Source organism: Oncorhynchus kisutch, linkage group LG12 (assembly GCF_002021735.2).
Source record: "Oncorhynchus kisutch isolate 150728-3 linkage group LG12, Okis_V2, whole genome shotgun sequence".
NCBI lineage: Eukaryota > Metazoa > Chordata > Actinopteri > Salmoniformes > Salmonidae > Oncorhynchus > Oncorhynchus kisutch.
The window spans coordinates 6,133,167-6,160,843 of NC_034185.2; the positions used below are offsets into that span (position 1 = coordinate 6,133,167).

At 44.9% G+C, this 27,677-nt stretch overlaps 1 protein-coding gene across 1 annotated transcript in view; it reads left to right on the forward strand.

The window, feature by feature from the left end:
• The first annotated feature begins 3,040 nt into the window (after nucleotides 1-3,040).
• The window catches only part of LOC109881452 (YLP motif-containing protein 1), a 55,960-nt gene continuing 31,323 nt past the window's right edge, over nucleotides 3,041-27,677 (forward strand). The window contains exons 1-12 of the mRNA XM_031837950.1: nucleotides 3,041-3,872; nucleotides 7,117-7,344; nucleotides 7,778-7,969; nucleotides 8,436-8,636; nucleotides 10,275-11,080; nucleotides 12,009-12,900; nucleotides 13,141-14,963; nucleotides 19,710-19,854; nucleotides 20,453-20,582; nucleotides 21,413-21,514; nucleotides 21,806-21,986; nucleotides 25,448-25,629. Of these exons, the coding sequence (XP_031693810.1) occupies nucleotides 3,297-3,872; nucleotides 7,117-7,344; nucleotides 7,778-7,969; nucleotides 8,436-8,636; nucleotides 10,275-11,080; nucleotides 12,009-12,900; nucleotides 13,141-14,963; nucleotides 19,710-19,854; nucleotides 20,453-20,582; nucleotides 21,413-21,514; nucleotides 21,806-21,986; nucleotides 25,448-25,629 (5,458 nt within the window). The 5' untranslated portion in view covers nucleotides 3,041-3,296. The remainder of the gene's footprint in view (nucleotides 3,873-7,116; nucleotides 7,345-7,777; nucleotides 7,970-8,435; nucleotides 8,637-10,274; nucleotides 11,081-12,008; nucleotides 12,901-13,140; nucleotides 14,964-19,709; nucleotides 19,855-20,452; nucleotides 20,583-21,412; nucleotides 21,515-21,805; nucleotides 21,987-25,447; nucleotides 25,630-27,677) is intronic.

Sequence of the window (27,677 nt, forward strand, 5' to 3'; positions counted from 1 at the left end):
ATAACAGAACATGGCCAAGATGTTCAAATGTTCATAAATGACCAGCATGGTCGAATAATAATAAGGCAGAACAGTTGAAACTAGAGCAGCAGCACAGTCAGGTGGAAGTTGAAACTGGAGCAGCAGCATGGCCAGGTGGACTGGGGACAGCAAGGAGTCATCATGTCAGGTAGTCCTGGGGCATGGTCCTAGGGCTCAGGTCCTCCGAGAGAGAGAAAGAAAGAGAGAAGGAGAGAATTAGAGAACGCACACTTAGATTCACACAGGACACCGAATAGGACAGGAGAAGTACTCCAGATATAACAAACTGACCCCAGCCCCCCGACACATAAACTACTGCAGCATAAATACTGGAGGCTGAGACAGGAGGGGTCAGGAGACACTGTGGCCCCATCTGAGGACACCCCCGGACAGGGCCAAACAGGAAGGATATATCCAACCTGGTCTCAGGGCAATTCATATTATTCTGTACGTAAATCTGTGAACCTTCATTTATTATGACATGTTTCATTACATTAGGTTACGTTAGGTTAGCGGTCATACAATATCATGCGAATTAGAGGGTGTATAATATGTATTACCTGGTTGTACAAAATCATACGAATTTCATGATGTAACTTACAAGTCTTGGAGGACGTATATTATTGCAAGTTTTCATCTGAGACCAGGTTGCTTGGGGATAATTAACGTTGGTGGTTAGGGGAACTAACGACAAAGGTTAGAGTAACTGACCACAAAGGTTATGCGAATTTACATAGCAAGTTAGGTGAATTTACGTAGCAGGTTATGCGAATTTACGTAGCAGGTTAGGTGAATTTACATAGCAAGTTAGGTGAATTTACGTAGCAGGTTAGGTGAATTTACGTAGCAGGTTAGGCGAAATTACGTAGCAGGTTAGGTGAATTTACGTAGCAGGTTAGGTGAATTTATGTAGCAGGTTAGGTGAATTGGGTTAAGTTCAGAACAAGGCTTAGCTAAAATGCTAAAGTTGTCCCTGACCTAACTCGAACACGCAACCTTTGTATTGCTAGACTACCGCGGATTACGTCCAACCATCCTCCCTACTTTATTTCTGTCTCAAGTAACTAGACGAGTAAGTATCCTACGTCTTGGAGGTGCTCCGAAATACATCAAGTATGTTTTGTACGGCTCTGAGTCCAGGCTGCTGTGTCACATTGTGCCAATCATGCTTTATAAAGGAGAGAGTGCAGAGCTCCTCTATAGGGACTCCTCCACCCTCCTCTCCCATCCCTTGATAATGTATCTGCATCTCTCCCTGACTTGTCCTTGCGTCGGGAAGGTCGTCCCGTCTAGAGAGTGGAAAGAGCTGCATCCCAAATATAACACTAGTCCTTCTATTGTGCATTGTCCCCCACAGGGCTGGTCAACAGTAGTGCACTATATAGGGGAATTGTCCCCCACAGTGCTGGTCAACAGTAGTGCACTATATAGGGGAATTGTCCCTCACATTGCTGGTCAACAGTAGTGCACTATATAGGGGAATTGTCCCCCACAGTGCTGGTCAACAGTAGTGCACTATATAGGGGAATTGTCCCCCACAGTGCTGGTCAACAGTAGTGCACTATATAGGGGAATTGTCCCCCACAGTGCTGGTCAACAGTAGTGCACTATATAGGGGAATAGGGTGTCATTGGGGGGGGGTCGTTGGATCCTGAATGGGCCATTTCATCTCCAACACCCCTTTAATGTCATCACTAAAATACGAGGTCATTAGGAGATATTAAAACACTGCTGACAAACTCATTAAGGTGAGACATTAAACGGGGCGGGGGTTGATTAATCCTCTTTAACGATTCTTTTTAAGTGGTTCTGCTTAGAATTAATACAGATTTACTGGTGGAGCTAATTCTAACTGAGGGCAAAACAGTAACACTGGGTGAAAGTCTGTGGCCGTGCCCCCCCCCCCGTCCTTCCCTCTCTCTCTGGTGAACTTGAAAGGCTCAAGGGGAAAACCAAAAGGATTCCCAAACCATCACAACGCTCCTATAATTTGTTCATGGTTCAGACTTTTGTGATGATCATAACAAAATAGGCCTATTTATTATAAAGAAATTGAGGCGTCATGCCCATTGGTGGCAAAGGGGCACATGCCCCCTCAGATTTGTCCTGTTAAATGTTTTGTTGTCGTTTCTCTGTAATACTAATAGCCATTTAGCAATTTTATGAAGTTAGTTTTACCCAGATTTTAGCAGAGATGCAGAGAAGCATATTTAGTTTCCTAAAAAAAAAAAAAAAACACAGCCAGCTCAAGATGTATACTTAGATATGTAGTAAAAGAAACATGTTATTTATTATTACGATTTTTTTATACATAGAATTAGGCAAATGATTATGGCTCTATATTGCAGGGAAAATAGGTTGCAGGTGTTTGAAAAAAATACAAAATTCTCCAATTTACAGTCAGGGGAGGGGGCATAGTTGTGCCTGTTGTCATAGATTGAGGACTCATCGCAGATATGGATATTGCCAGAGGCTTTCCACCATTTTAAAGTAGTCAACTGGATGGGGATTCCTATGAGTTTGGCACAATCAGCCAATGAAGAAGAAGATAACTGAGGCTTTAAAATGAATATAGCCACAATGTCTTTTATTTATTTATATTTTGCAAATGTTTCTTACTTTTTAACTCTGCATTGTTGGGAACGGGCTCGTAAGTAAGCATTTCAATGTGACAAATAGAATTGTATTTTATGCCGTCACAGACGCTATAACGGCACAGATACAAAGATGCCTATCTCTACCGCCTGTTGTTCACTGTTATCTGCCCTCTCATCTGCTAGAATGGTCCCATCTGATCTCGCCTTCCATCTTTGAGGACATATTGCCATTGTTAGTGCGGTCACTTGACTATCTTGTCAAATATAATAGACAATCCTTGGTTGGACTACTGAAATCTGGCTGTGGCGTATGAGGCTTGTAAATTTATAAAGAAATGTCACCCTCTTGTGGAATGGAAAAATAACAATTTGGGCGAACCGGAAATGATGTGTGTAAAACTACATGCCAACCAATCAGCGTTTACGTTTCCCTCCACGACCAGATAGCTTTGTAGCTAAATGATACGGAACCCGAAAACCCACACGAACAACGCATTTAATTTAATTCGTTAGTATTTATTGATACATCAAACGACATCAATAATCAACGTTTGTTTACGGATAACACGCGTGGTAACGTACCTCTATCGAGGATAAAGTAGCTTTAAATTGGTATTTTTAACTGCACCAGATTTATGTGAGGACAAAGGCCTACACATTGCTCGCTGCTTCCAAAGCATGTATCCCTCTTGGGGTAGTAACTATGGTGGTGGTGGTGGTGGCGGCCATCAACCACCTTCGCAGCAGCACTTCGGTGCGCCGAGGGGTCAGTCTCCTCAAGGCGAAGGCTTCGGGGGAGGATTCGGGGTCTATGGAGCTGCTACACCCGCAGCTGCACCCGGGTCAACGTTCAACAGCCTGCGGGAGCAGCATCTCCAGCAGATGCAGCAGCTACAACAGCTCCACCAAAAACAGCTCCAATCTGTGCTGCACCACGACAGGAACGTAAATGAAAAACCCTATGGCGGCAGCGGTGGTCCTACGGCCGAGTCGTGGCAAGGCAACTCGGGATATGGGTATGGTTCAACGGGGACCGGTGCCCCTTCCTCATACCAAGAGGAGTATCAGTCCATGCAAGGCCCTTCCCCTTATCAAGATGAGTATCAGTCCATGGAAACCGGGGCGCCAAGCCCACAACTTCAGCCACCGCAGCCCAAAGAGACCCAGCTTCCCCCATCAGAGGAGAACCCACCCTCATCAGAGGCGAACCCACAGGTACCCACTCAGAACAATGGTACACCAGCGACTAAAGAGGTAAACAAGAAAGAATCTTTGGCCCCAAAAGAGTCAAATTTCCGAGATGGAAACTCTGCTCAGGGAGAACGACTGCCCCCTCTCATTGAAGCCACGGAGTGCAATGCAGGCATTGTTAACAGAAAACAGGATCCCCCATTATAATTTAATAGAAAAATGGCGATCTTCGTGGTCGTTTTTTAAATTAAACGTGTATAATAATAATAACAATTTTCCAAGACAATCATGGTACCAATACTTGTTTCTAATACAATGTATGTCCTTGAACCGATTATTGTACAATTACACACAAAATAAGTTGTCAAATGTAGTTGCTAATGGCAACCTCCTAGACCCCGGTCTGCCTTTAAACTGGGGATGTTATGTCTCCATTAGTGCTGAACAATTAACCAAAATACAGGTTATTTTTCGGTTTTAAAACAACTAATCGACCAAACTTCGATTACATTTTTTGGGGGGGGGGGTTTTATCTGTGAGCTCAATAAGGATCCAGACTGAACTCTGCGACGTAGCAGGGAGTTGTAGTTTCCAACAAGACAATGTTTTACATAGTTTAGTGTGTGAAACTTGCTAATTAACTACAATGACCATAATCCATTGCACATCTACTTTTCCTGTCCGTGTTTCTTTTATGCAGAGACAGGAATACGCGATCTTGAGGGGATTCGGAAAGGAGCTGGTGCTTTAGCTGAATATACATGATCCGTGATTGATAGTTTGCATTCAGCAGTCATAAAAGTATGCCTTATTTCATTTGAAGAACTACTAAATAGTGATTTTTGTCAGACAGCAGCTCTATAGAGATGATGACTTGGAATGAAATAGTCATTCAAATGTAATATACACAACTAAATTATTTATAATTATTTATAATTTATTTAGTGTTGATTACTGTTAATGTTGATCATTTATTATAATAACTCTCCTTTTCCTTGATCTCCTTCTTCTTATTATTATTACTATTATTATGATCATTATTATAATAATAAGTCATAGCCTACTAATGATAATGACAAGTAGAGCAGCCTTGTATAACCACCACTGAGCTGTAGGCCTCAGAACGCATCCTGTTTAATCTTAATACCACAACTGACTATAGTAATACTTATATAGGCTACTGTATCAATCATTCATTTGTTCATGTCATCCCACCGCATACGAGTCATTCATGATTTGAAATGCAATCAAGCATTTTAGTTTTAAAATAAAATAAGGCGAGCCTTGAATAATTAGCTTAAACAATAAATAAATGGTTCCTTTTTTTTTAGAAATTGCATTCACAAATGAATACGATTGTTCGTATTCTTTGCAGTAATAAAGGCTTAACAACAACAACAAAAACGTTACAGCAGACTGGTACGCTCTTATAATCTATTCAGTGTTTACATTGTTCCGGTCAGAACAATTGTAGTGTAATCTATACCGCACCTGTTTGGCAGACAATAATATACACACCGCACTTGATCCATACCTTCTTTTTCTTGATCTCCAGTATTTTCCACAATTTTCCACAAAGTCACAAAATGAATATGCCTTGTCAGCAATTTTTTACATTTGGGGGGGGGGGGGGGGCGAACTCCAAAAGTCCTCTGATAATATTAGTCTTTTGTGAATCGAGATCCCTGTGGGTTTTTTGAGAGAAATGTCTCAGTTTGACAGCTGTTGCTTGAAGTTTGCACAAGAAAACAATAACTGATTGGATAATTTGAACTAAGTGCTGCGCATAAACTATATATAAATGGACTACAAGCAGCCTATCAGCTTTCAGTGAATGCTTTTGTCCATATGTTTTGTGTGTATGAACTGAATATTACCTAAATGCATCAGTAAACAAAAAAACATTGAGCCTATTTAATGCAACTGTTGCTGTTAATAGATCGCAAAGCGGCAGCATTCAACTGACCTAAAGGTTTGGAAATGATACAATAGCTTTCTCATCCATAGGCTTCAAATGCATCTCAAGTGCAATAGCTCTGTTTAGCTCACATCTGAAAGCTGGGGGACATTTGGGATGTACTGTGGATCGCTAAAATATCCGAAAATCCTCTAGGTATCTTCCTAGGCCTTTCTACGGAGTTTTTCCTTTGCCACTGTGCTTCTACACCTGCATTGCTTGCTGTTTGGGGTTTTAGGCTGGGTTTCTGTACAGCACTTTGAGATATCAGCTGATGTACGAAGGGCTATATAAATACATTTGATTTGATTTAATGATTATGATCACACTTCCTCAATTCAAATATTATGGCGACACTATATGAACGATGGTTTGGTATGGTTTAGAAACTTGGGAACCAAGCTGGAGTTATCAGTGTGGCCCCATCACCTAGACATGTTGAAATACTGTATCGTCACACCTAGAATTAAAAACCTGCAGGTTTCTGTCAAAACTGTCAACTTATTGAAAATAAAATAAGAATTACATGCGGGGCAGTTTGGTGTTGGGGGGGGACTAAAATCGTCTTCTGGAAAAACTGACATTCTGGAGCAATAATTACATCACCAACCTAGTAATACTAGTCCATTGTGAAAAGGTCTTTGGTCGCGTGCATGTGTCACGTAAAGAGAGCACGGCTTGAGGGAATAGGGAATATTTTTCCTAAAACAAACAGAAACACAACTTTTCAGTCAGAAACGTCTGCAATTATGTTGCAGCTTCAGCAACACGGACAGCGCGATAAACACTGTTGATATTCTGTGGTGGTCGCTGCAGCCGGGAGGAGAGAGAGAGAGACAACGGGTTCTACTCACACAGTCACTCGCTGTCTTTAAATAATTATTATTATTATTATTTACACGGTGCAGATAGTCTGAGGCCGGCCGGCCACAATCCAAACAATTGCTGGTCGGACTCCCTCTAGTCATTTGTGTGTCTTAATTATTTAATCAAACAGTTTGTCTAAAGCATCAGACGGGCTCAGTGGATATAGTTGATTTGATTAAAACTCACCGGATGTGTCTATAGATGGGGGGGAAAAATACCCGTTATACATTTTTTGGGACCAATCGATTGGTCGAAAGAACAGAAGGCTATTGGTCGACCAAGGTTTTTGCTGTTGCCGGGGACAGCCCTAGGCCAATGATCATAGGAGTTGGCGGAACAGCATAACGTTTCTCACAGTGTTGTGATGAGATCTCGTCTACCTGCACAAGCTGTCATCACGTCTCAAGAGAAGCGCTGTGTCGCTAGAACACCATGCTAACCAGAATGTCTGATGTTGATATGATGCTTGTTGTCGTCATCCAGGAGCAGCAGCAGTATTGGTACAAGCAGCATCTCCAGAACTTGCAGAGGCTGAAAGCAGAGAAGGCCAAACAGGGCCAGGGGGATGGCCCAGCACCCCCACCTCCCAAACCACAGCCCCACTCGGCGGCAGCCGCCCCTCCCCCTCCAACGGAACCACCCAAGAACGCCCCTCCACCACCACCTCCAAAAGAGGAGCCCCCACCACCACCTCCACCCGATGACGCAAAGGTAAGGAGAAACTTGACTGTGATTAGTATTGTAGGTGAGCATCTTGGTCTATCATAGACATAGCTACAATTTACAGGATCTCATGAGAATGAGAAGTTTTCAAACATTCCTGTGCAATATCGTCAGAACATACTCCGATGATGTGCTGTAACAATTCAATGATATGCCAGGTATTCACGTATCGGTTTCCCAATGTCATTGGGGGGGGGGGGGGGGAAGACAACAAAATGAATATATTGGGTGAACTTTCACCTCTGTCCTTGAAGTGCAGTGTGGAGACAGAAAGATGTGACCTGATGAAGACGTGCCTCTGTGGAAGATCTAAGAACGTAGCCAATAGGCTAACTCAAATGTTTTGGTATTTAACAGTGTCTCTGAGATTCCTGCTGTAATAAAAAGGGCTATACAAATCTAGTATCCTCTCCTCCTGCAGCCTGCCCCCATGACCCAGGACCCAGTAGAGGTGGCCCGCCTGCAGCAGCTTCAGAGTGCAGCGGCCCAGTGGCAGCAGGCCCAGCAGCAGAGAGCAGGCTACCAGTACCAAGCCCTGATGCAGCACCATGCTCAGCTACAGACCATCCTCAACCAGTACCAGCAGTGTATCCAACAACCTGCACAGCTGGAGGTATCTCTCTGACATTTGTTTTAAGCCTTTTTATTTTTTATTTTTTTTACTCACCGAAAATGTTCTCCTTTTTTAATTTTTATTTATTTTTTAATATATATATATATTTTTTAATATAGCTGAAGTTGTGATCAGTTCTGTGCTTATTTCAATCTGTTTCATCATTACAGTAATGCACTTTATTTGCGCAGCATCTTGCATGGATATTATACAGTTTGCGTGATTGTAGAACATGTTATCCCTAGCATGCTCCTCACAACATGTGTTGTCTGTTGACTGTCGGGGGTTATTTTTGAAAGCAAAATTCTAATTTCCTTTCGAAAGATGGACAATTTAAATAAGCCGATTCTATTCTCTGAGATGTTCTATTCTCTGAGATGTCCTCTTCTTTATATCAGGCCTATGCACAAGGCAAATTTCCACATTGTTTGGACAACAGTTTTTCTCAAACCCCCTCCCCGTGTAGACAATGTCTATGGCCATGCAGCTGAGTCACTATGAGACGCAGCAGAAGCAGTTTGGCCCGGTGTTTGAAGACTGGGGCCGCACCTTCAGCCAATGGCAAGAGCAGTTCCAGTCCTACCCACATAAAGACCAGCTACAGAACTACGAGTTACAGTGGAAACAGTGGCAGGAACAGATGAACTCCACCGCAGCACACCTACAGGTACATTACAACCAGACAAACTCCACCTCAGCACACCTACAGGTACAACCAGACAAACTCCACCTCAGCACACCTACAGGTACATTACAACCAGACAAACTCCACCTCAGCACACCTACAGGTACAACCAGACAAACTCCACCTCAGCACACCTACAGGTACATTACAACCAGACAAACTCCACCTCAGCACACCTACAGGTACAACCAGACAAACTCCACCTCGGCACACCTACAGGTACAACCAGACAAACTCCACCTCAGCACACCTACAGGTACAACCAGACAAACTCCACCTCGGCACACCTACAGGTACAACCAGACAAACTCCACCTCAGCACACCTACAGGTACAACCTGACAAACTCCACCTCAGCACACCTACAGGTAAAACCAGACAAACTCCACCTCAGCACACCTACAGGTACAACCTGACAAACTCCACCTCAGCACACCTACAGGTACAACCAGACAAACTCCACCTCAGCACACCTACAGGTACAACCAGACAAACCAGACTCCCCTTTGCTTCTATGGCCTTTTCAGTAGGATGTAATGCAACAGGATGTAGAGTAGAACAGGGTTCCCTGACTTGTTCAGTAGGATGTAATGGAACAGGATGTAGAACAAGGTTCCCTGACTTGTTCAGTAGGATGTAATGGAACAGGATGTAGAGTAGAACAGGGTTCCCTGACTTGTTCAGTAGGATGTAATGGAACAGGATGTAGAACAGGGTTCCCTGACTTGTTCAGTAGGATGTAATGGAACAGGATGTAGAACAAGGTTCCCTGACTTGTTCAGTAGGATGTAATGGAACAGGATGTAGAGTAGAACAGGGTTGCCTGACTTGTTCAGTAGGATGTAATGGAACAGGATGTAGAACAAGGTTCCCTGACTTGTTCAGTAGGATGTAATGGAACAGGATGTAGAGTAGAACAGGGTTCCCTGACATGTTCAGTAGGATGTAATGGAACAGGATGTAGAACAAGGTTTATTTTTTAGGGGGGGGTGGGGGGGCTGCAGTCTATATAATATATTCGTAATTATGTTCCGGCCCCCCTGACCACTCGCTCAAGAAAACATGTGTCCGAAGCTGAGTCTAGTTCCCTGATGAAGGTGATATCATATACAATAGACACCTGTGTTCACTCTAGTCATTGTGTTTCCATCTGTGTACGTTACTGGCTACACCCTAACCACGTTAATGTAAAAACACTTGATGTAAAATATATATTTTAAAAAATATTTAAAAATGTGTATATATATATATATACATATTTTTTTTATGTGTGTGTGTATATGGGGCGGCAGGGTAGCCTAGTGGTTAGAGCGTTGGACTAGTAACCGGAAGGTTGCAAGTTCAAATCCCTGAGCTGACAAGGTACAAATCTGTCGTTCTGCCCCTGAACAGGCAGTTAACCCACTGTTCCTAGGCCGTCATTGAAAATAAGAATTTGTTCTTAACTGATCTTGCCTAAAATAAAATAAAATATATATATAATATATATATACACACACATAAAAAAATAAATATATATATATATATATAGACATTTAAAAATATATTTAAAAAAAATATATATATATATATAATTTTTTTTTTTAAAGGGCTCCTTAAATGTGATTTGATTTGATTGCAGGAGAGGGTGACCACACTGCGAGCCATGCAGCAGCAGTACGGAGGCGGTGGTGGGCAATACGGCGCTGACCAATACAGTAGTAGTGACCGGTATGGTACTGGAGGGTATGGGGACCAGTACAGCCAATATGATCAGTACCCACACTCTGGACCGGACTCGCAGATTCAACAAGGCCCCATGGTGAGCCCGTCTATGCCGTCCCAGCCAGGTAGCCAGCCCTCGTCCACCTCTGGACCCATGTCCCAGGGCCCTCCACCAGGGCAGCACGGCCCCTCCAACGCCCAACGCGTGGGAACCTCCACAGGAGAACCGCAGCACGGCCTCTCCAATGCCCAACGCGTGGGAACCTCCACAGGAGAACCGCAGCACGGCCTCTCCAATGCCCAACGCGTGGGAACCCCCACAGGAGAACCACACCACGGCCCTCCACCGGGGCACCAGGGCCCTCCACCGGGGCACCAGGGCCCTCCACCGGGGCACCAGGGCCCTCCACCAGGGCACCAGGGCCCTCCACCAGGGCACCAGGGCCCTCCACCAGGGCACCAGGGCCCTCCACCAGGGCACCAGGGCCCTCCACCAGGGCACCAGGGCCCTCCACCAGGGCACCAGGGCCCTCCACCCGGGCACCAGGGCCCTCCACCCAGGCACCAGGGCCCTCCACCAGGGCACCAGGGCCCTCAGTCAGAGCAGTACAACCTGTCTGGACCCCCTGGTAGAGGGGCAGGCCCAGGAGGGAGAGGGTTGGCCAGACCACCAGGTCCACAAGAAGGACAGCCTCTGTCCTACCAAGGCCCCAGAGGACCAAGGTAACTTGTGTATTCACAACATAATGTTATTCAAACCCCCCCCCCCACCCTCTTTACCAGGTCTCCCCCTTTACATAATGTTATTCAACCCCCCACCCCCCCCACCCTCTTTACCAGGTCTCCCCCTTTACATAATGTTATTCAACCCCCCCCCCCCCCCCCACCCTCTTTACCAGGTCTCTCCCTTTACATAATGTTATTCAACCCCCCCCCCACCCTCTTTACCAGGTCTCGCCCTTTACATAATGTTATTCAACCCCCCACCCCACCCTCTTTACCGGGTCTCCCCCTTTACATAATGTTATTCAACCCCCCCCCCCCCCCCCCCTCTTTACCAGGTCTCCCCCTTTACATAATGTTATTCAACCCCCCCCTCTTTACCAGGTCTCCCCCTTTACATAATGTTATTCAACCCACCCCACCCTCTTTACCAGGTCTCCCCCTTTACATAATGTTATTCAACCCCCCCCTCTTTACCAGGTCTCCCCCTTTACATAATGTTATTCAACCCCCCCCCCACCCTCTTTACCAGGTCTCCCCCTTTACATAATGTTATTCAACCCCCCCCCACCCTCTTTACCAGGTCTCGCCCTTTACATAATGTTATTCAACCCCCCCCCACCCTCTTTACCAGGTCTCGCCCTTTACATAATGTTATTCAACCCCCCACCCCACCCTCTTTACCGGGTCTCCCCCTTTACATAATGTTATTCAACCCCCCTCTTTACCAGGTCTCTCCCTTTACATAATGTTATTCAACCCCCCCCCCCCCCCCCCTCTTTACCAGGTCTCCCTTTGGGAGAGATTTTGTTTGTACCTGAAAGTGACAACTTGGATTTAAAAAATAAAAACCCACAAGGTTAAATCAAACATTGCCATTTTTCATTTACAGGCTGTTCAAACATTCATGCGTTTTCTTTCCACCCAGGTTTGACGGTCCGAGAGGGAATGGCCCGCGGTTTGACCAGCAGCAGTCCGGTCAACAGCAGAGGTTCAACGCTCCACCAGGTCCCAGGTTCAACCAGCAGCACTCAAGGTTTGATCAGCTTGGCCCCAGAGGACCAGGGCCTCGGTTCGGACAGCAGGGACCCCACTTCGACCACCCCACGAGACAGAGCCCCCCAGCCCGCTTTGAAAGGCCCCCTGGTCCCTCAGCACCTTATATAGGCCCACAGCCTAAACCAGACACGGGCAAAGACACCAAACTACCTCAGGGTAAGACTGAGATGCCAGCAGGCTCCAAGCCTCCTGGTATTAAACCTACTGGGCCAGCTAAACCAGTAGCAGTCAGTACAACTAAGCAAGGTGAATTGGCAGAACCAGGGGATATGTCAGAGGACATGTTGGAGTCTCTTGGGAGCTTCTTTGTCCAAAACGACCCCATCCCTCAGACGAAAGCAGAGGCTGATGCTGCTGCTGCTGCTAGTAAGGACTCCAAAAAGGAAGAGGTGACCCCCCCTGCTGCTGCCGGTGCCAAGCACCCCTCCTCTGTAACCCCGGAAACCGCTTCCCCTGCCAAGAGCGCTCTCAAACCAGGTGGACCGGCTGGGCCGTTGAAGACGAACGTCAGTAACAACAACGGGCCTCCGGGACTGCAGGGGCCTAAGTCTCACGGACCGGAGCCGCCGAAGACCGACACAATGACCAACCAACCCGCTGGTCTTCTGGGGCTCATGGGCCGTGGTAGAGGGGGACGTGGCCAGCCTCTAGGGCCTGTAAGAGGGGAGGAGGACGGAGGTAGAGGACGAGGGGAGGCGGACGGAGGGATGAGGGGAGGGAGAGGACGAGGAGAGGCGGACGGAGGGATGAGGGGAGGGAGAGGACGAGGGGAGGCGGATGGAGGGATGAGGGGAGGGAGAGGAAGAGGGGAGGCGGACGGAGGGATGAGGGGAGGGAGAGGACTAGGAGAGGCGGACGGAGGGATGAGGGGAGGGAGAGGACTAGGAGAGGCGGACGGAGGGATGAGGGGAGGGAGAGGACGAGGGGAAGCGGACGGAGGGATGAGGGGAGGGAGAGGACGAGGGGAGGGGGACGGAGGGATGAGGGGAGGGCGAGGGGAGGCGGACGGAGGGATGAGGGGAGGGCGAGGGGAGGCGGACGGTGGGATGAGGGGAGGGAGAGGGCGAGGGGAGGCGGACGGAGGGATGAGGGGAGGGAGAGGACGAGGGGAAGCGGACGGCGGGATGAGGGAAGGGAGAGGACGAGGGGAGGCAGGTGGAGGGATGCGAGGGCGAGGTGGTCTATGGGGACGTGGAGGGAAACAGTCGGGTATCCCAGACTTCAGTCCCAACACTATCGCTCTGGGAGGTGGGAGGACGGACGATGACATGGAGGGGGTTCCTTACGACTACAGACCTCCACATGAAGAGATGCGATCACAACATGGAGGACCAGAGGAGGACTGGCAGGACTGGCAGCAGGACCCTTCCCTGGAGAAACCTGAAGGTCCTCCTCTGCCTGAAGAGGAGATGTGGGTCCCTGAAGAGCACTACTACCCTCCAGAGGACTACTACGAAGACCCAGGGAGAGGAGGTCCCCCTATGGGGAGAGGAGAGCCTCTAGATGGGCACCACTGGGAGGAAGCAGACCCCCCACCTCCAGAGTACTGGGGAGAGGAAGGAGATCCCTACTGGATGGACCGGAGGCCCCCTCATCATGGCATGAGAGGAGGCCCCCGAGCCCTGTTCCCCCCTGGGCGTGGTCGCCCCCCACGAGGCAGGCCCGGCTTCATGCAACAGGGTGGTCCCAGACGCCCCCTTCCTCCTCCTCACGGAGCCATGGACCCCCATGAACCTCTCGGATCCCCCATGGGGCCTGACGATGACATGGACCCTCTGGGACCCCCGCTGCATCGGGACTACAACCCCAGAGGGCCCATACACCACGATATGATGGAGCGAGACATGAGGGGACGGCCTCCTCCACCTAGAGAGATGATGGACAGAGATCTGATGGGGCCTGGTGGTCATCCTCCATATCACGACATGGAGATGGACCCTGGCTGGCCCCCGGGCCCTGGACGACCCCCCCACCTCGGCAGAGACGGGCCGAGAGGTCCCCCTCCGCCTCCCCATGAGATGATGGAGCGGGGAGGGATGAGGAGGCGTCCGTTGGGACCTCGGGGCACCCCAATGGGCCGGGGTGTGATGCGGCACCCACCTCGCTCACTCGAGGACTTGAAGGGGTACCCCCATGAGGGGTATGGGGAGGGGTTTGGTGGTCCCGGTGATGATGGGTATGGAAGAACGCTGCCGCCACGTGACTGGCCGGACCACCCCTCACATGAGTACGACTGTGAGGAGGAGTATTATCCCCAGGAGCCTCCTCGTGTTGGGGTGTGGGACAGGGAGAGAGGAGGACCACTACCGGAGAGGGACTATTCTCCCTACCCTTCCCGCGGTCCTCCACCTCCCCCAGACCGTTTCAGAGATGACGAGTGGACCGATGAGAGAGACCGAGACCGTCCTCCATACCCCTACGAGGGAGACAGAGACCGTCCTCCATACCCCTACGAGGGAGAAGAGCGTGGAAGAGGAGGAGAGCTTCGAAGTCGAGACTTCCCGGACGACCCTTCGTACAGGCATGATGAACGCCCCTACCCATCCCCTGCTGAATGGGAGAGACCCAGACCACCCCTTCCAGAGAGAAACTACCCCCCAGATTTTGAGGACCATAGGCCCCATTACGACGGGCGACCCGAGTCCTCTAGATCAGATCAAGGTATCCCCCCATCCACCCCTTCTCAGGCCCCTGCTCCTCCCAGTACTGGACCAGACAGTTCTCAGGAACCAGCTTCACAGGGAACTGGACCGGGCATACTGGCTCTGTCACAACGACAACATGAGATCATCCTGAAAGCTGCCCAGGAGCTGAAGCTTATCAGGTAAATTATAGAGACTCACTGTTTTTCCCCCTAAGATAGAAACTGTCTTTGGGTCTTTCCGTATACCTGTAATATGTATATACACAGTACCAGTTAAATGTTTGGACACACCTACTCATTCCAGGGTTTTTCTATATTGTTACTATTTTCTACATTGGAGAATAATAGTGAAGACATCAAAACTATGAAAATTAGCCATATGCAATCATGTAGTAACCAAAAAATGTTAAACAAATCAAAATAGATTTTAGATTCTTCAAAGTAGCCACCATTTGCCTTGATGACAGCATGGCATTCTCTTGGCATTCTCTCAACCAGCTTCAAATCAAATTGTATTTGTCACATGCGCCGAATACAACAGGTGAAATGCTTACAAGCCCTTAATGCAATTCCAGAAATGGAGTTAAGAAAATAATTACTAAATAAAAAAAAGTAACAAGAAAATGACATGACAATAACGAGGCTATATACATACTGAGTCAATTGACTGAGTAGCAGCAGTGTAAAAAAAGGGGGTGGGTCAATGTAAATAGTCTGTGTGGCTATTTGATTAATTGTTCAGCGGTCTTATGGCTTGGAGGTAGACGCTGTTAAGGAACCTTTGGGTCCTAGACTTGGCGTTCCGGTACCGCGTGCCGTGCGGTAGCAGAGAGACTTGGAGGACTGGAGTCTTTGACGATTTTTAGGGCCTTCCTCTGACACCACCTATTATTTCGGTCCTGGAAGCTTGGCTCCAGTTATGTACTGGGCCGTACACACTACCCTCTGTAGCGCCTTACGGTCAAATGCCGAGCAGTTGCCATACCAGGCGGTGATGCAACTGGTCAGGATGCTCTTGATGGCGCTGCCAGGTCTCTGACCTCCTTCCTATCGGCTGTCTCATCATTCTCAGAGATCAGGCCTACCACTGTTGTCGTCCGCAAACTTAATAATGGTGTTGGAGTCGTGGGTGAACAAGGGAGTACAGGAGGGGACTAAGCACGCATCCCTGGGGGGCCCCGGTGTTGAGGATCAGTGTGGCAGATGTGTTGTTGCCTACTCTTACAACCTGGGGGTGGCCCGTCAGGAAGTTCAGGATCCAGCTGCAGAGGAAGGTGTTTAGTCCCAGGGTCCTTAGTTCCCACAAAGCTCATCACTAAGCTATGGTGTTGAACGCTGAGCTGTAGTCAATGAACAGTATTCTCACGTAGGTGTTCCTTTTGTCCAGGTGGGAAAGGGCAGTGTGGTGTGCGATTGAGATTGTGTCATCTGTGGATTTGTTGTGGCAGTTTGTGAATTGGAGTGTGTCTAGTAGAGGTCGACCGACTATGATTTTTCAATGCCGATACCGATTATTGGAGGACCCAAAAAAGCAGATGCCAATTAATCTGACTTAAAAAAATAAAAAAACAATTTGTAATAATGACAATTACAACAATACTGAATTAACACTTATTTTAACTTAATATAATACATCAATAAAATCAATTTAGCCTCAAATAAATAATGAAACATGTTCAATTTGGTTTAAATAATGCTATTAATAATAAAAGTGTTGGAGAAGAAAGTAAAAGTGCAATATGTGCCATGTAAGAAAGCTAATGTTTAAGTTCCTTGCTCAGAACATGAGAACATATGAAAGCTGGTGGTTCCTTTTAACATGTCTTCAATATTCCCAGGTAAGAAGTTTTAGGTTGTAGGAATTATAGGACTATTTCTCTCTATACCATTTGTATTTCATTAACCTTTGACTATTGGATGTTCTTAGTATTGCCAGTGTAACAGTACAGCTTCCGTCTCTCTCCTCACTCCTCCCTGGGCTCGAACCAGGAACACAAAGACAACAGCCACCCTCGAAGCAGCGTTACACATGCAGAGCAAGGGGAAAAACCACTCCCAAGTCTCAGAGCGAGTGACGTTTGAAATGCTATTAGCGCGCACCCCGCTAACTAGCTAGAAAATCCGGAAACTATCATCTCGAAAACAAGACGTTTATTCTTTCAGGGAAATACGGAACCGTTCCGTATTTTATCTAACGGGTGGCATCCATAAGTCTAAATATTCCTGTTCCATTGCACAACCTTCAATGTTATGTCATAATTACGTACAATTCTGGAAAATTACGCGGCCCAAACTGTTGCATATACACTGACTCTGCGTGCAATGAACGCAAGAGAAGTGACACAATTTCACCTGGTTAATATTGCCTGCTAACCTGTATTTCTTTTAGCTAAATATGCAGGTTTAAAACTATATACTTCTGTGTATTGATTTAAAAAAGGCATTGATGTTTATGGTTAGGTACACATTGGAGCAACGATACGCACCACATCGATTATATGCAACGCAGGACATGCTAGATAAACTAGTAATATAGTAGTTAACTAGTGATTATGATTGATTGATTGTTTTTTATAAGACAAGTTTAATGCTAGCTAGCAACTTACCTTGACTTACTGCATTCGCGTAACAGGCCGCCTCCTCGTGGAGTGCAATGTAATCAGGTGGTTAGAGCGTTGGACTAGTTAACTATAAGGCTGCAAGATTGAATCCCCCGAGCTGACAAGGTAAAAATCTGTCGTTCTGCCCCTGAACAAGGCAGTTAACCCACTGTTCCTAGGCCGTCATTGAAAATAAGAATGTGTTCTTAACTGACTTGCCTAGTTAAATAAAGATGAAAAAAGGTGTAAAAAAATATATTTTAAAAACGGTCCAAATCGGTGTCCAAAAATACAGATTTCCCATTGCTATGAAAACTTGAAATCGGCCCTAATTAATCGTCCATTCCGATTAATCGGTCGACCCCTAGTGTCTAGGGTTTCCGGGAAGATGTTGTGAGCCATGACCAGCCTTTCAAAGCACTTCATGGCTACTGACGTGAGGGGAGGTAATCATTTAGGCAGGTTACCTTCGCATTCTTTTGAAAATGTCAGTGAAGACACTTGATGATTGGTCCACGCATGCTTTGAGTACACATCATGGTAATCTGTCTGTGAATGTTGACCTTTTTAAAGGTTTTGCTCACATCGTCTATGGAGAGCGTGATCACACAGTCGTCTGGAACAGCTGGTGCTCTCATGCATGCTTCAGTGTTGCTTGCCTCGAGGAGGAGGTGTGGGGATACTTTGCTGGTGACTCTGTCTGTGATTTATGTAGAATACAAGGCACACTTAACCAGCATGGCTACCACAGAATTCTACAGCGATACGCCATCCCATCTGGTTTGTGCTTAGTGGGACTAGCATTTGTTTTTCCACAGGACAACGACCCAACAAACCTCTAGGCTGTGTAAGGGCTATATAAACCAAGAAGGAGAATGATGGAGTGCTGCATCAGATGACCTGGCCTTCACAATCACCTGACCTCAACCCAATTGAGATGGTTTTGGGATGAGTTGGACTGCAGAGTGAAGAAAAAGCAGCCAACAGGTGCTCAACATATGTTGGAACCCCTTCCAAGACTGTTGGAAAAGCATTCCTCATGAAGCTGGTTGAGAGAATACCAAGGGTGTGCAAAGCTGCCATCAAGGCAAAGTGTGGTTACAATGAAGAATCTCAAATCTCAAATATATTTTGATTTGTTTAACACTTTTTTGGGTTACTACATGATATAATACAAAATTATAGACGGATAATTTCTTTGTCAGTGGGCAAACGTACAAAATCAGCAGGGGATCAAATACTATTTTCCCTCACTGTATATACACACACACACACACACACACATTTATTATTATTTCGGTTAAGAAAACAATTTAAAAATCCCTGGCCAAACCCTCCCCTAACCTGGTTGACGCTGGGCCTGTTGTGTGCGGCCCTATGGGACTCCCGATCACGGCCGTTTGTGATACAGCCTGTGATCAAACCCGGGTCTGTAGTGACTCTTCTAGCACTTCAATGCTGTGACTTAGACCGCTGTGTCACTTGGGAGCAAAATATTGAGTTGAACCACCCCCTTTTGTCCTCAGAAACGCCTCAAATTCTTCGGGGCATGGACTCTACAAGGTGTCAAAGCGTTCCACAGGGATACTGGCCCATGTTGACTCCAATGCTTCCCACAGTTCTGTCAAGTTGGCTGGATGTCCTTTGGGTGGTGGACCATTCTTGATACACACGAGAAACTGTTGAGCGTGAAAAACCCAGCAGCATTGCAGTTCTTGACACAAACCGGTGCGTCTGACACCTACTACCATACCCCCGTTCAACGACACTTCAATATTTTGTCTTGCCCATTCATCCTCTGAATGGCACAAACACACAATCCATGTCTCAATTGTGTCAAGGCTTAAAAATCCTTCTTTAACCTGTATTCTTCCCTTCATCTACACTGATTGAAGTGGATTTAACAAGTGACATCAATAAGGGATCATAGCTTTCACCTGGTCAGTCTATCCAGTCTATCTTAATGTTTTGTGCACTCGGTGTGTGTGTCTATGTATGTGTGTGTGTGTGTGTGTGTGTGTGTGTATATATATATATATATATATATATATATATATATATATATATATATATATATATATATATATATATATATATATATATATATATATTTATTTATTTATTCAGTAATGTTTTTCACAACTGTTTTTGTGAGAGACCTCTATACTTAGCCTGAGTACTAGTCTATTTTTGCTATAATTCCACTCCTTGTCATGCAATATTTGAGTACACGGTGTGGAATGTTAACACAAAATAGGTTATGGATTCCAGGCTACATGTATGCATATTAGCAAATGTATCACATGTAATTTCTAATACAATGTAGGTCTGTTTCTCTGGTACTGAACAGAGAAATGCAGGAGAATAAGACTGAGGGAGAGGCCGTACCCATCACGTCTGACCCCAAGACGGAGCTCCCTGCTGGGCTACTGGGGCTGGAGATCCCCCCTGAGGTCCGGAGTGCCCTCCAGGTAGGCTAAACTACAACTCATTGTGTCCCTATTCTCTGTATAGTGCACTTCTTTTGACAAAGCTTCATAGTGTCTATATCGTATATATATATATCATGTAACTGTTGGACAAAAAATTATTTAGTCAGCAACCAATTGTGCAAGTTCTCCCACTTAAAAAGATGAGAGAGGCCTGTAATTTTCATCATAGGTACACTTCAACTATGACAGACAAAATGAGGGCAAAAAAATCCAGAAAATCACATTGTAGAATTTTAAATGTATTTATTTGCAAATTGTGGTGGAAAACTTTTGACAAGGCTTCATAGTGTCTATATCGTTTATATATATATCATGTAATGGTTGGACATTATATGTATATTATAGCTGCAGTTAAAATTCGAAACGCGTTTGTTTCCAAGCTGTATATTAGGGGTAGTTATTATATTTTAAATTCTCACTGTTGCTAGTCACAGTCTAACAATATATTTGAAGAAGGCTACTTTAATTGTCCATTGTCCGTTTTTTTTTTTTTGGGGGGGGGGGCAGTTACAAAAGATAAATATTTACCGTTGATGTTGTTGTTGATCTGTTACTGCACTGTTTTGTCCTCTCCCAGGCAACCAACCTTATGTCCAGCTTGGCTCCTACTAAACTGACATGGGGAGACACCAAGCCTCCAGATACTGGTTACGTGTCCACGGCTCCTCCAGTCACCCCCAAGACTGTCGACTATGGACATGGACATGGTAAGGAGAGAAATGAGGAGCAGGGTTTGGGGGGGGGGGGGTCATTTTCCATTTTGTAATTCCAGTCAATTCAGAAAGTGAACTAAATTCCAGTGACAATTTCAGATGTTCTTAATTTTAAAAGCAATGAAGAGAATTTGGAATTTCAGTGTACTTCCTGAATTGAATGGAATTTATATTTCTCTCTGTCTCTGTCTCTCTGTCTCTCTGTCTCTCTCTGTCTGTCTGTCTGTCTGTCTGTCTGTCTGTCTGTCTGTCTGTCTGTCTCTGTCTGTCTGTGTCTGTCTGTCTCTGTCTGTCTGTCTCTGTCTGTCTGTCTCTGTCTGTCTCTGTCTGTCTCTGTCTGTCTCTGTCTGTCTGTCTGTCTCTGTCTGTCTGTCTGTCTCTGTCTGTCTGTCTGTCTCTGTCTGTCTGTCTGTCTGTCTGTCTGTCTGTCTGTCTGTCTCTCTCTCTCTCTCTCTCTCTCTCTCTCTCTCTCTCTGTCCCTCTCTGTCTCTGTCTGTCTCTGTCTGTCTGTCTGTCTGTCTGTCTGTCTCTCTCTCTCTGTCTCTCTCTGTCTGTCTGTCTGTCTGTCTCTCTCTCTGTCTCTCTCTCTCTGTCTCTCTCTCTCTCTGTCTCTCTCTCTCTCTGTCTCTCTCTCTCTCTGTCTCTCTCTCTGTCTCTCTCTCTCTCTGTCTCTCTCTCTCTGTCTCTCTCTGTCTCTCTCTCTCTGTCCCTCTCTGTCTCTGTCTCTCTCTCTCTGTCTCTCTCTCTCTCTGTCTCTCTCTCTCTGTCTCTCTCTGTCTCTCTCTCTCTCTGTCTCTCTCTCTCTGTCTCTCTCTCTCTCTCAGACCTCGGTGCTGCCACGGTGGAGCGGATCTCTTACGGTGAAAGGATTGTGTTGAGACCCGATCCCTTACCTGACAGAGAGAGAGAGAGGAGCTATGAAAAAGGTGAGTTGATATTAATTATTGGATGGTGATCATTTTTGAGACTCCGTAGCAGCTTTTTGCCTGGCTTTTTGCAACATATTTTAGTTGACATTACTATCAACAGTGGCTTAGGAAAAATATATGAACCCTCCTTATGTCAATCTGTTGATCAGTTGCTGAAGCTTGCAACGTCAAGGGTGCGATTCCCGCCTAGAAACGTATGCACATGGCGGTTTGGGATTTAAAAAAAAGGGGGTCTGCTAAATGGTAGATATTATTGTTGTTATACCGATATCCTCCTTTCCCTTATAGAACCCCTGGGCCCCCTGAGAGACCCCTACCACAGAGACCTGTACTACGACAGACGACCGGTGAGCCCCTACATGGAGCGCAGGGAGTACAGCAGGGAGAGGGAGATGTACAGAGAGAAAGCTCCCATGGACTTTGAAAGAGAACCATACGAGAGGGAACGCTATCCGCCTCGAGATGACAGGTATACCCGGTTCTGTTTTAGGAGGGTTTGAGCTTAGAAATAGAACTAGATCAATCAATCAAGTATTTTCATAAAGCCCTTTTTACCTCGGTATTATATCACACTGTGACTAGTCCAGCTGGTATTATATCACACTGTGACCAGTCCAGCTGGTATTATATCACACTGTGACCAGTCCAGCTGGTATTATATCACACTGTGACCAGTCCAGCTGGTATTATATCACAGTGTTGCTGTGACTAGTCCAGCTGGTATTATATCACAGTGTTGCTGTGACTAGTCCAGCTGGTATTATATCACAGTGTTGCTGTGACTAGTCCAGATGGTATTATATCACACTGTGACTAGTCCAGCTGGTATTATATCACACTGTGACTAGTTCAGCTGGTATTATATCACACTGTGACTAGTCCAGCAGGTATTATATCACACTGTGACTAGTCCAGCTGGTATTATATCACACTGTGACTAGTCCAGCTGGTATTATATCACACTGTGACTAGTCCAGCTGGTATTATATCACACTGTGACTAGTCCAGCTGGTATTATATCACACTGTGACTAGTCCAGCTGGTATTATATCACAGTGTTGCTGTGACTAGTCCAGATGGTATTAAATCACACTGTGACTAGTCCAGATGGTATTATATCACACTGTGACTAGTCCAGATGGTATTATATCACACTGTGACTAGTTCAGCTGGTATTATATCACACTGTGACTAGTTCAGCTGGTATTATATCACACTGTGCCTAGTCCAGCTGGTATTATATCACACTGTGACTAGTCCAGCTGGTATTATATCACACTGTGACTAGTCCAGCTGGTATTATATCACACTGTGACCAGTCCAGCTGGTATTATATCACACTGTGACCAGTCCAGCTGGTATTATATCACACTGTGACCAGTCCAGCTGGTATTATATCACACTGTGACTAGTCCAGCTGGTATTATATCACACTGTGACTAGTCCAGCTGGTATTATATCACACTGTGACTAGTCCAGCTGGTATTATATCACAGTGTTGCTGTGACCAGTCCAGCTGGTATTATATCACACTGTGACTAGTCCAGCTGGTATTATATCACAGTGTTGCTGTGACTAGTCCAGATGGTATTAAATCACACTGTGACTAGTCCAGCTGGTATTATATCACAGTGTGACCAGTCCAGCTGGTATTATATCACAGTGTTGCTGTGACTAGTCCAGATTGTATTAAATCACACTGTGACTAGTCCAGATGGTATTAAATCACACTGTGACTAGTCCAGATGGTATTATATCACACTGTGACTAGTCCAGCTGGTATTATATCACACTGTGACTAGTTCAGCTGGTATTATATCACACTGTGACTAGTCCAGCAGGTATTATATCACACTGTGACTAGTCCAGCTGGTATTATATCACACTGTGACTAGTCCAGCTGGTATTATATCACACTGTGACTAGTCCAGCTGGTATTATATCACACTGTGACTAGTCCAGCTGGTATTATATCACACTGTGACTAGTCCAGCTGGTATTATATCACAGTGTTGCTGTGACTGGTCCAGGTGGTATTAAATCACACTGTGACTAGTCCAGCTGGTATTATATCACACTGTGACTAGTCCAGCTGGTATTATATCACACTGTGACTAGTCCAGCTGGTATTATATCACACTGTGACTAGTCCAGCTGGTATTATATCACAGTGTTGCTGTGACCAGTCCAGCTGGTATTATATCACACTGTGACTAGTCCAGCTGGTATTATATCACAGTGTTGCTGTGACTGGTCCAGGTGGTATTAAATCACACTGTGACTAGTCCAGATGGTATTATATCACACTGTGACTAGTCCAGATGGTATTATATCACACTGTGACTAGTCCAGCTGGTATTATATCACACTGTGACTAGTTCAGCTGGTATTATATCACACTGTGACTAGTTCAGCTGGTATTATATCACACTGTGCCTAGTCCAGCTGGTATTATATCACACTGTGACTAGTTCAGCTGGTATTATATCACACTGTGACTAGTCCAGATGGTAATATATCACACTGTGACTAGTCCAGATGGTATTATATCACACTGTGACTAGTCCAGCTGGTATTATATCACACTGTGACTAGTCCAGCTGGTATTATATCACAGCGTTGCTGTGACTAGTCCAGCTGGTATTATATCACAGTGTTGCTGTAACTAGTCCAGCTGGTATTATATCACAGTGTTGCTGTGACTAGTCCAGCTGGAATTATATCACAGTGTTGCTGTGACTAGTCCAGCTGGTATTATATCACACTGTGACTAGTCCAGCTGGTATTAAATCACACGGTGACTAGTCCAGCTGGTATTATATCACACGGTGACTAGTCCAGCTGGTATTATATCACACGGTGACTAGTCCAGCTGGTATTATATCACACGGTGACTAGTCCAGCTGGTATTATATCACACGGTGACTAGTCCAGCTGGTATTATATCACACTGTGACTAGTCCAGCTGGTATTATATCACACTGTGACTAGTCCAGCTGGTATTATATCACACTGTGACTAGTCCAGCTGGTATTATATCACACTGTGACTAGTCCAGCTGGTATTATATCACACTGTGACTAGTCCAGCTGGTATTATATCACACTGTGACTAGTCCAGCTGGTATTATATCACACTGTGACTAGTCCAGCTGGTATTATATCACACTGTGACTAGTCCAGCTGGTATTATATCACACTGTGACTAGTCCAGCTGGTATTATATCACACTGTGTTACTGTGACTAGTCCGGCTGGTATTATCTCACACTGTGACTAGTCCAGCTGGTATTATCTCACACTGTGACTAGTCCAGCTGGTATTATCTCACACTGTGACTAGTCCAGCTGGTATTATCTCACACTGTGACTAGTCCAGCTGGTATTATCTCACACTGTGACTAGTCCAGCTGGTATTATCTCACACTGTGACTAGTCCAGCTGGTATTATCTCACACTGTGTTACTGTGACTAGTCCGGCTGGTATTATATCACACTGTGACTAGTCCGGCTGGTATTATATCACACTGTGACTAGTCCGGCTGGTATTATCTCACACTGTGTTACTGTGACTAGTCCAGCTGGTATTATATCACACTGTGACTAGTCCGGCTGGTATTATATCACAGTGTTGCTGTAACTAGTCCAGCTGGTATTATATCACAGTGTTGCTGTGACTAGTCCAGCTGGTATTATATCACACTGTGACTAGTCCAGCTGGTATTATATCACACTGTGACTAGTCCGGCTGGTATTATCTCACACTGTGTTACTGTGACTAGTTCAGCTGATATTATCTCACACTGTGTTACTGTGACTAGTCCGGCTGGTTGCTGTAGCCTTGTGATTATTGCCTTCTCCAGGGCCCACTCTAAAACTCTTCATAAATGGGTATCCAGATGTGCAGTGTTCTGATCTTGTCTATCTGTCCAGACCACCCCCCGGCCATCCTCCACCTCGCCCGGGCTTCAGGGAGAGGGACATGAGGGAGGGCAGCCGGACCAGTAGAGATGGAGAGGAACCTTATGGAAGGCCTGGGGGTTACGACAGACCTCCGTACGAGCGTGGGCCTGAGCGTGGGCCTGAGCGCTTCGATCATGGTGCTTCGCCATACGGTAAGTCGGTCTCGAACAGACATGGTGCAATGCAAATGTCTCTGTATGTGAGTGGGACTGATTTGTACACAGAAAAAAATGACACTGTCCAAAAGAGAAGTCTCTGAAGCTACCAGGCCTTCAAAAAGTATTCATACCCCTTGACTTATTCCACATTTTGTTGTTACAACCTGAATTCAAAATGTGTATATATATTTTTTTTAAAGCTTCTCACCCATCTACACACAATACTCCATAATGATCAAATGAAAACATGTTTTTAGAAAATGTTGCTAATTTATTGAAAATTTAAATATCTCATTTACTTAAGTATTCACATCCCTGAGTCAATACTGTGTAGAAGCACATTTGGCAGCCATTACAGTTCAGTCTTTTATTGGGACGTCGCTAAGAGATTTCCACTCCTGGAATGTGGAACATTTTCCAATTTGATCTTTTCAAAATGATTCAAGCTCTGTCTAATTGCTTGTTGATCATTTCTAGACAACCATTTTCAGGTCTTGCCATAGATGTACAAGTCAAAATTGTAACTCGGCCACTCAGTGTAGATTTGGCCTTGTGTTTTTAGGTTATTGTCCTGCTGAAAGGTGAATTCATTTCACAGTGTCTGGTGGATAGCAGACTGAACCAGGTTTTCCTCTAGGATTTTGCCTGTGCTTATCTCCTGTCTGTTTCTTTTTTTTTTTTTATCCTGAAAAACTCCTCAGTCCTAAACTATTACACACATATCCATAACATAATGCAGCCATCACTATGCTTGAAAATATCAAGTGTTAAAAAGTTGATTGCTTTGCCACATTTTTTTGCAGTTTTACTTTAGTGCCGTTTTGCAAACAGGAAGTATGTTTTGGAATATTTGTATTCTGTACAGGCTTCCTTCTTTTCACTCTGTCATTTAGGATAGTATTTTATTTAGTAACTACAATGTTGTTGATCCATCCTCAGTTTCCTCCTATCACAGCCATTAAACTCTGTTACTGTTTTAAAGTAGCCGTTTTGGGACATGGTGAAATCACTGAGGGGTTTCCTTCCTCTCCGGCAACTGAGTTAGGAAGGACGTCTATATCTTTGTAGTGACTGGGTGTATTGATACACCATCCAAGCCCTTCGCTAGGCATTGGAAAAAACTTCCCTGGTCTTTGTGGTTGAATCTGTGTTTGAAATTCACTGCTCGACTGAGTGACCTTATAGATGTATGTGTGGGGTACAGTTTTGGAAAACCTCCCTTATCTTTGAGGTTGAATGTGGGGAACATAGATGAGGTGGTCATTACAAAAGTCATGTCAAACACTTATTATTGCACACAGAGTCCATGCAACTTGTTATGCATATTAGGAAGAACATTGTATTTATTTATTTAGGCTTGCCATATGAAAAAGGTTGAATACTGATTGACTCGAAGACATTTCAGCTTTTATTTTGTAAAAAATAAATGTGTGTAGTAGGCCAGTGACCAAACAATCTAAATTTAAACCATTTTAAATTCAGGCTGTAACACAACAAAATGTTGTATTCAAGGGAGTGTGAATACTTTTGAAGGCACTATAAACGCAGAAAACAATCAAAATGGTATTTAACGCATCCTCCGTTGTCTACATCTTTTCATGCCACTTGGTTGTGAAGTAATGAAGAGTGTATTAGTATAGGTATATTAGTCATATTAGTATTAGTATATTAGTATTAGTATATTAGTTATAGTAGTATTAGTATATGAGTTATAGTAGTATTAGTAATATTAGTATAGTAGTATTAGTATATTAGTAGTATTAGTATATTAATAGTATTAGTAATATTAGTATTAGTATATTAGTAGTATTAGTATATTAGTAGTATTAGTAATATTAGTATTAGTATATTAGTAGTATTAGTAGTATTAGTAATATTAGTATTAGTATATTAGTGTATTAGTAGTATTAGTAATATTAGTATTAGTATATTAGTAGTATTAGTAGTATTAGTATTAGTATATTAGTAGTATTAGTAGTATTAGTATTAGTATATTAGTAGTATTAGTAATATTAGTAATATTAGTATTAGTATATTAGTAC